At 56.8% G+C, this 9,485-nt stretch overlaps 1 protein-coding gene across 1 annotated transcript; it reads left to right on the top strand.

The window, feature by feature from the left end:
* Positions 1-47: 47 nt before the first annotated feature.
* Positions 48-6,649, top strand: TXN2 (thioredoxin 2). The gene is made up of 4 exons (XM_032192014.1): positions 48-98; positions 208-368; positions 1,389-1,512; positions 5,543-6,649. Exons 2-4 carry the CDS (start codon positions 208-210, stop codon positions 5,657-5,659), a joined length of 402 nt encoding a protein of 133 aa, XP_032047905.1. The 5' UTR covers positions 48-98; the 3' UTR covers positions 5,660-6,649.
* The last annotated feature ends 2,836 nt before the right edge of the window (positions 6,650-9,485 follow it).

The following is a 9,485-nucleotide window of genomic DNA, read 5'->3' on the forward strand; positions in this document are numbered from 1 at the left end:
AGCAGCAGCAGCCACTGAGAGCCCGCAAAGCGGCGCGGGGGCGGCTCCATCCGCAGAACCGGCCGGAAGCCGCTCGGGGCACCTGCGGGCAGGGAGAGGTGCGGGGCTGCGGTCGCGATAGGCAGCAGGGTCGCGATCGGGGAGGGGATCGCGAGCGGCCCCCTCCACCCTCACGCCCCTTTCTTCTTCTTCTTCTTCTCCCCGCAGATGGCGCAGAGGTTGGCGCTCCGCCGGCTGCTGGCCGTGCCCTCCAGGGCCTTGGGGACCTCCGCGGGTCGCCCCAGCGCCTTCAACGTGCAGGACGGCGGCGACTTCCAGGAGCGGGTGGTCAACAGCGCCAAGCCCGTCGTGGTGGACTTCCACGCGCAGTAAGTGGCCGGCAGCGCCCAGCCGCGGGGCCCTTCATCGCACAGGGCCTCCTGTAACGCCCTTCAGTGCTCCTCGGGGCTAAATGCCAGCCTAAAAAGACACCGAGTGACGTTAACGCTCGTTTTGGAGCTTCCCAAAGGTTCACGCTGCGTCTTTGGAGCTGTAGCACCCCGGGGGCTGTTGAGCCAGAGCTCTTGACAGCCTCATGGTAGCAGCAGCGACGTTTCTGGTCAATAAAACTGTTGTTATGCTCCTGCCAGTTAAAATATTCCTGCACGTTATCCGTTGGAGTAACAATACTGTTTATATTGTGTGTTTTTTCAAGTGTTTTCATGGTCCTGTAGTGCTGTGATATGAGTTGTGGCTGATTCAGGCTACAGAGCAGCCCCAAAACAGCTGCTGAGCAGAGCAGACTGACAAACCAAAACCAACATCAACTGGGGGACATCAAGGGAGAAGAGGACAAATAATGGAAAGCCTGAAAGCGAATGTGGAGGGAGGCACAAAGCTTACCAGAGCTTGTATTTCACATAAAAAGGGCCCTCAGAGCCTTAACTTGAATTTTGCTTGGTCTGAGGGAGTTCACAGCTCCCTAACCAGTGCGTTTAGGCACAGTGCTGTTTTCCCCGTATGTGGCCTTGCAAAATCTGCCCTGGCTGCCGTGTTCTTGCTTTAAACAGCTGCTACATCTGCAATTTTCGCAGCTAACCCTGCAGCAAGTACGCAGGCAAGTCTACGACAATCAGCATGAGCTGATAGGTGTGCAGGTGGCTGCCCCCACACCTGACAGCGACGCTTGCACCACAGCAGCGTTGTGGTCATCTGGGTCACAGTCCAGCACGTAAGCAGGGCAGGGACGAGCGGTTGAGCAGCAGAAAAAGAGGACGGCCCGGGCTGGGGGAGCTGGTTAATGTTTATGCTCGGTGTTTGGTGCCAGCAGTGTCCTGTAGTTGGGCTTAAGAGAGAGAAAAGGGTGGTAAAGGCGCTGGCCTCCTCTCACGCCTGCTCTTTCTCCGTAGGTGGTGCGGTCCCTGCAAGATCCTAGGCCCCCGGTTAGAGAAGATGGTGGCCAAGCAGGAGGGGAAGGTGGTGATGGCCAAAGTGGACATCGACGATCACACAGACCTTGCCATCGAGTACGAGGTAGGAGCTGGGCCAGCACAGGCTCACCGGTGGTGGTAGCCCGCAGCAGGGCCCTCTCCAAGGAGAGGTGCCTGCACTGCTGCAGCCTGGGCAGGGAGGGGAAGCCCAGGGCTGCTGCCTGCCTCTTCCTGGTCTGTTGGGTCACTCGGCAGTGGGTGGATTTCACTGCATGCCCCTCCTCCAGCCCTGCTGCTCCTATTCGGCGTCCCCACCTCCAAATCTGCAAAAAGGATGGCATCCAGGCAGGTTCCGGATATCTCCAGCGGAGGAGACCCCGCAACTGGAAAGAGATGGGCTCCATCATCTCAACACCCTCCCCTCAGATACTTACACACCTTGAGGAGATGTCCCCTCGGTCTTCTCTCCTCCAGGCTAAGCAGGCCCAGCTCTCTCAGCCTGTCCTCTGGTCCTCTCATCACCTTGGTAGCCCTCTGTGCCCCCTCCAGGAGTCCCGTGCAGCGTTTTACTGCCTGCCCGGGCTGCTCAGGCGTAGGGCAGGGACACGAAGTAACAAGCCCCAGGCTGTTGCATTCCTTGACACAGTTCTCCGGGCAGCCAGCCCGTCCTCTCTTTCTCTTTCCCTCCCTCGCTGAGGATTTCTTGCTGGTGGCAGCGTCCTGGCCTTAAGCTGCGTCACAAGGGGACGGCGTGGGCTTTGTTTGGACAAGCGGAAGGCAGCTCGGAGTCTGTGATTCCCCCTACTCCAAACCCTGCCGTGCTGGGAGGAGGAAGAACCCGAAGCAGCTCATTCCTTCCTGCTCCTTGCCAGGGAGAACTTTCTCCCTGCGCTGTGGCGGAGCGTCCGCCCACAAATGGCACTTGCAGCTTCCACGGGCTGAGCACGAGAGCCTCCCGTGCTTTTTTTAGGAGGTGGCGTGCTCTCGGGCATGCCAGGGCCGAGGGGGGCGAGTGCTGCAAGCCTGAGGGCTCTGCAGCTCAAGGGTTGAAAAAGAGGCTGAAAGCTCCTTGGTTCCTCAAGAGTGATTGCCGATCACATGCACACCCGCTTTATTTGCAGGGTCTGGTTTGGTCTCTGTCGTTTGGGGCATCCTGTTCAAGGCAGAGGCTTGGTTCGTGCACTGGGCATGTGCTCAGTGTTGCTGGGAAGTTGCCAGTGAAGGAGATGGGAGCAGAAGAGCTGATGAGAAAATTTGGGGGCGAGATCCAAGAGGAACCAGAGGTGGTATTTGGGAAAGATCAGGGAATCCAGAGGGATTTTTATTTTATTTTTTAAGGCCTTCCCATCTGAGATTGGATATCTGCAGGCTGAGAAGGATTTTGTTTGGGGCTTTCTGTGTCCGTGTTACCCTCACAGCTCCTCCTCTCGCTGCCAGGAAGCCTCCTTCCATCCGTGCCTCTTCTCCTGCCACGTGCGTGGCCCCCAGTTCGCACAGCGTCATCTCCCACGGGCTCCTCAGCCTGGGGAGAGGACAGAGCCCCCGGGAGGAGCTGAGGAATGCCTCTGCATGCCTTCACGCCTGCTTCTCCCTGCCCTTGGCTCCAAACAATTCGGCTAACACGAAGCCCAGACGTGTTTCCTGCAACCAGAAAAATCCGGGCACCCTCCTCCGTCTGCTTAGCGCGACACAGAAGTTCTTTCTCTGAGTTTTCCTCCTTCTGTCCAGCGCCCTTCTTCACCAGCTGTGGCCTTTTGCTGCTGCCGCAGCCTGCTCTTGACCTCCAGCCTCGAGAGCAGGAAGGGAGGAGGACTTCTGTTTAATTTGCTTTCTCTGGAAATTCCATAAATTCGTTTTTTTTGTTTTTTTTTTTGCCTCGGCCCGTTGCCCATGCCCCTTGGGAAAGGTGGGCACGGGGACATCGCTCGTGGACAGAGCTCGTCCCTGTTAACGCCTCGTCCCCGAAGCTGGGTGAAATCCTTCCCCCGTCGGTGCCCAGGGTGGTGCAGAAGCCCCAGTTTCGGATGGGAGAGAATTCCCCGAGTGCGAGTGCTGCCGGGAATAGGCTGCATGGCTGCTTCTGTTTGTTTATCTGCTTGGTGAGTGCTGATCAAAAGCAGCCTGGCTATTTCCTCCGCAAGTGCTTTGAAGTAAGAGGAGGGTTTATTTAGGTTCAGTGCAGACTGGACATAAAAAAAAAAATAATAAAAAAAAGAAAGAAATCTAAACTTTCCCTTCCAGAAATTCCCAAGATATCTGCTTCGCGAGCAGCACACCCAAGAACCTCAGGATTCCCTCCCTGCCACACAAAGGGGAGCTGAGGCCCGCTCACGGCTTCCAATTTTGAGGTCTGACACTGCCGTTGGGCTTTTCTCCCGGAGGCTGCTGGCTTTTTCTGTGACTTCTGAAAGCGCCGAGCCGGGCCCTGCTGCTGCCCCCTGGCACGCTGCCCCCTGCACGGATGTTTTGCCCGACTCGGGGACGCGTGGGAGGAGATGGAGGGAGCAAGTGCGCGTGAAGTGAGCCCAGTAACTCGTTTTTTTTTTTTGTCTGGTCCTCTGTAGTGCTTCGAAGAGCCATCTGAACCTCTCTCATCCCTTATGGGGTGATGTTTAGCGTTGCTGGTTGGATACTCTATTTTTTAGGAAGGAGCTGGGGTGACCGTGCTTGTTCCTAACCCACTCTGCAAACCAGGGGGAGGCTCAGCACAGCGTTGCCCATCAGGGAGAGGAGGAGACAGGTGAAATGCCGCGCTGGAGTGTCCTTTCTCACCCCTAAAACCCTAAAGGAACGTGTCTTGAGCTCCATCAGCACCTCTGGGGCCTGAGTTTTCGGGGCCTGAGTTTTCGAGCCCTGCTCCAGCCGGTCACTAGGAGGAGCTGAAGAACCTGCGGCACGGTGGCAGCAGCCCCGGCGCTCCCAGCCCTTTCGGATCCGACTGCACAAAAGCCCCCCGAGGCCAGGCTGCAGGAACAGCGCTGGGCCGGGAAGGGAAGAACAAAATGTCCCTTTCATCTCTGCCTCCTACTGGGAGGAAAGCCAGAGCTCTGGAGGGTTTCCTGCAGGAAGGATTTGCGAGCGTGGCAGATCCTTGCTGGCAGCGGGGCTGGGACAGCTGGGAGCACGTGGGGGGAAGGCCGTGCAGGCTGGCAGATGGGCAGCAAGCGAGATAAGAAGAGGACGTGTTCGGGGGGGGAGAGGCTTTGCAGAGATAAGAGCACCGGAGCTGAGGGTGGTCATGCCAGCTGTCTGCTCAGCAGCACGCGGGATCAGATCTCTGAGCTCTGATGGCTCCTCCTCGTGATCGCATCTACGAGGTTTCTTCTGTCGCTGCACCCCCAGCGAGTCCCTGAGGAGCGTCGTCATTTCCACTGCTGTTCTCTCCAATAATTCCCAGCAATTTTTGTTTTGGACCAGGAAAATAGCATCCAGAGCAGTGCAGCTGCCTGCAGGCACTGCCTGGAGGGACTTCTCTTCCTACCTGATCGTCGGGAATCCAGCTCAACAGCTAAAAGCTTAGGCAGAAAAGGAAAAGATGGGTTGGGGTTGTCGTTACTCTGGTCGGCCAGAGCAGGATGTCTGCCTGCTCGGTGATGGGTGGGGAGCCCTGCTCTAGCTCCTGTCCTATTTGGAGAAGAACTTGGCTCCAGTCTGGTACTGCCCTGGCCATAAAACGTCTAAAGATCATCGTGTGTGAGAGGTAGCCTGATAAAAGACTGGGTTTGTTTGCTTGTGGTAGGATAAGAGGGAAAGAGAAGCAGAATTTGTACTGGAGAGGAGAAAAAGCTTCACCTTTTCCTGTTAGGTTAGGCTTGGGTTTGCCTTTTAAATTGTGTTACTTGTAGGGGATGTGTCTGCTTTGAGCAGCATGGGATCAGCTCCTTCACCTGCAGGTAGGGCCCTCGAAGCTGCTTCCAAACTGATGCCCTCAGCTTCCAAAATCCAAGCCCCTGAAATTCGGAAGCAAAGCTTCAACTGAGAGAAAAGCTTTCAGTCCCTTGCTAGCCATCGTTGTCTCACTGTCCCCGGGAGCGGGGGAATTCGGGGAGGCACAGCTCCATTTGGGATCTGGGTGAAGCTGTGCCCCTCACAGACTCTCCTTACACGCACCTCTGTGTTTCTCTTGCCCCCAGGTGTCGGCAGTGCCAACCGTGCTGGCCATGAAGAACGGAGACGTTGTGGATAAGTTTGTGGGGATAAAGGACGAGGATCAGCTGGAAGCATTCCTCAAGAAACTCATCGGAGCCTGAAGTCATAGGGTGGCCGTACCTCTGCCTCCGGCTGTGTCCGTGCTGAGCGTTCCTTGCCTGGCAGAGCTGAGGGCCACGTGGGCTGCCTGCCTCGTACAGCCTGGGGTTTTCTTTTGTTTGGGGTTTTTTAGGAGATGGACAGTGCTGTAACCCTTCCTTCCTGCTCCCCCCTTCTCTCGAGCAGCAGTAGTTGTAAAAAGTGTGGAGGAGCAGGGCTGCTTTTTCTCAAAATGGGCAATGTGGCTGGGATGAGGAGCCCGCGTTTATCAGCAAAGAGACGGCTGTAGACGACTGTCTGCCCTGGGTGGGTTTGTTTTAAAGTTGGGAATGCCTCTGCCTTGTCTGTGAAACCCGTGTTTTTGTCCCGCTGTCCTCACGTCCCTGGGACGGGTACAAACGCTCTGCAAATCCTCAGGCTCCTCTCAGAATTTTATAAGAGAAAATCGAAGTATTTTATGGTTCTCCTTTTTTTTTTTTTTTTTTTTTTTTGTAGGTCTGTAACAAAGAGAACTTTATTGTCACTTCCGTTTAGCTGGAGAATAAAAGTTGATTCTCTGAAATCGCAGGGAAGTCCCTCGTCTGTCCAGAGGGGTGAGAGGCAGTACCAGCAGGGCAGTGGCTGGTTCCTAATGATGGGCTGGGACAGAGCAGGTTACGACTTGATCCCTACTAAAAGGTAACGTTCCGAAAAGCAACCAAGTGGGTTCCTTTCACAGGGCTTGCAGTGCTGCTCCCGTGTCCCGATGGTAATTGCCCCGACCTTTAGACTAAGGTGGCAGCTGTGTGCCCATCTCATAAACAGCCCTCATTCTTTCCCAGTTTTTCCTCCCCACGTTCACCTGCTCACAGTCCAGCTGAATTCTGCACGCTTCCAGTTTTCCTTGGCAGTGCCCTGCTCCCAGCGGCCGAGTACAACATCGGGGCTGGTGCCCGCTGCGACGCTTAACTTCATGCGTGAGCACACCATACGTGCCTAATAACCATGTAAGACCTGTGTGTGTGTTTGTTTTTTTTTCCCTTCCTAGCTTCTGTTTCCCTCAATCAGCCTTGGCTCTGCTCCGTTTCACCTCCCTGGCACAGGTCGTTAGGTATTTTTTTTTTATTTATTTTTTTTTGCCCTGCACCTTCTCAGGAACGAGCTGTGACCTTTTAAGGAGCGAGGAAGCGGCGCTCCAAGCCCCGCGCGTCCCGCCGCAGGCGTCGCCCTTCCCACCTGCTCTCACCGGCCCGGGGCCCCCCGAGGTGGGCCGCCTTCCCGGCGGGGCTGAGCTCACGGCCTGGCGCGCCGCCCGCCCGCGCTGATGTCACTTGGATGTAATTTGTAAAGCAGCGAGCGGGGAGAAACGGGCTTGGGCTGCTGGCCCGCTCCCGTTTCGGGCCGAGCAATCCGCCCTGCACCTCGGTGTTGCTGGCTGCTCTGTAAACGCTTCTAGGAAAGACCGTCTCCCCTTCCCTGCTTGTGCAGGAAAAGTTAGGGGAACAGCGTCACGTAGCCAACAATAGCCAACTTTTATGCTTCACCATCCCACAGAACAGGAAAAAACACAGTGACTTTGCATTGTGCGGTGAAGAGACAGTATAAATTAGCTATTTTATCACTTCCTGCTGGGGAAAAGTGGAGCTAACGAGCCGCTCGGCTATTAAAGTGCCAGCCTGCTTTAGGGTGCATTATGTGAGAGCCGCAACTGTTTCTGTGAGATAAACACTGGAGACCCACGTACACAGGGAGAAATCCTGCAGAAACTGCCTGGCTGGCAGCGAGGAAGAGGTTGGGGGCACGGTGATGCTTCACGGGGTTTTCACCACGGCGCAGGCCTCAAAATGCAGAGATGTTTTCTGCAGCGGGACCCGAATTCAAATCCCTGGCTGGCGACGGCTCGGGAGGCTTGGGGAGGTGCAAGCAGGAAGCACGGCGAGGAGCGTGTTTACACAGCGGTCAAAAGAGGGGTTGCACAGCAATTTTCATGCCAGCTGAATGCGAGCTTGGTCTTTCCTGAGAGCAGGGAGCCAAGGCAGTAGGTTGGTTCTCAGAAACAGCTGCTTTGTACATGTCAGTGGAGAAAATGTCTCTGTTCTCACTCGGGCAACGATGCTGTTCTTCCCTTTCGGAGTTAAACACATCCAACATTCCCCCCGGTCTGTTAAACATTTACTCCCTCCTCCCAAGCGTTGCAGCAGTGCTCTCTGCTCCTCATGCTCCCGGGTGCTATTTTAGGACCGTGTGGGCGCTCGCTGCCTCCCCGAGGGGAGCGAAGCCGAGCTGACCCCGCTGCCTGGCTGCGCCCTGAACCCACGCGGCCCGGTTGAAGACACCCGGTTTGCAGCAAGCAGAGCTTTTTCATCCCTTTCTGCTGGTTTCCATCGACCCCGAGAGCAGCAGCTGCTGCTTTCCCGAGCCGTTCAGCTCTGTCAGCTGAAGCCTCGTGGGGTGAGAGCCATGCTGCACCGAGCCCCCACGATGTTTTGGGAGGGGATGGGAGACTCAGGTTGCCTGACGTGCAGCACACGGGTGCTGTGAGCGTGGACAGGGCCAGTTGTGGCCACATTTGGCTCCAGCTGGCCCCGCAGGCAGTGAATCCTACACCAAAGCAAGCATCGGGCCCGTGTCAACAAGAACAGCCGCCGCTAACGCTGCCCTCGGCAGGGCCGGTCGCCAACCCAGCCTGGCTCTCTGCTTTGTTTTTTATCTCCTCCCCCCCCTCCCCATTTTTCTCAACTAATTACAGGATTCGCACGGATTTGGCAACTCAGATCTGGCACCCGGGCAGGCCGTTAGCAGCGGCGTTCAGCTCGGCGGCGTTCCGAAGCGTTGCTGAATTGCGCCGAGCACTCGCCGCCGGTTTCGGTTTTCCGCAGGTTGAACTGCGAGTGGCTCGTGGCTTGGCCAGCCGCGATATCCCCGGCAATAAAACCATCAGGCAAAGTACAGCGGGTTCGAGCTCGGGACCTCAATCAAACTAGATCACAGGTGAGACGTCCCGTCCTCCCCGCCTGCCTCTGCAACCCACCCAGGCCCAAGTCCGCCTCCACCAACAGCGCAGGCACGAGAGCGGGGAGAAGGAAGAGGCAGCAGCGCTTCACCACGGCCTTTGTGCCGCTTGTCTTTCTGCCCTCGGCTCCCTCGTGAGCTTTGCGGTTCCCCCACCAGCGCTTTCCACTCCAAGCCTTGCTCGAGCAGAAGCTGGAGGCTGCAGCTGGCCGCCAGGGCGAGGTGTGCTTGGCAGCACCCGGGCCCTGCCTCGGGCTGCGCACGGGGACAGGGACGGGCGGCTTCGTCCCGAGCCCGGGTGTGCTCCAGGGCAGGGAGGAGGTGACAGCAGCAGGGGACAGCTGCTGCCAACTGAAAAGGACCAGAGCTGGCCTCTTTGCCTGGTGCATCCTCCTGAGCCTCGGGGCAGCCACGCTGCAGCCCGCAGGTGCTCGGGGCTCGCTTGGCTCCGGCTCCGGCTCCGTCCCCTCGGGCTGCCGCGAGCACGGGGCCGCGCCACGCAGCCAGCAGCAGCAGCAGCTGATGCAAACGCAGGGTTGCACCGCGCGCAAGCCGCGGCCTGCCTCCCGGTATTTATATAACACCGCTTTGCTTTCATCTGGCTTTTTAAGTAAATTGTCCAGGCCCTTTCTCTGTTCACCGGGAGCCTCTCTTTTTCTTTTCTTTTCTTTTTTTTTTTTTGACTGCAAGTTTCGTCTTTCAAAGCTCGGCCAGTTGTGAGTGATGCTGAAAAATCCCATTTGCAGCGGCTTTTTGTTCCAAGGCTGCATTGTTCGGGCAGAAGCGGTTGTTTTCTTTTCATCCTGGCATAGCTCAGGAGTGACTGCATGGCCTCGG

The sequence above is a fragment of the Aythya fuligula genome, chromosome 1 (assembly GCF_009819795.1).
Source record: "Aythya fuligula isolate bAytFul2 chromosome 1, bAytFul2.pri, whole genome shotgun sequence".
NCBI lineage: Eukaryota > Metazoa > Chordata > Aves > Anseriformes > Anatidae > Aythya > Aythya fuligula.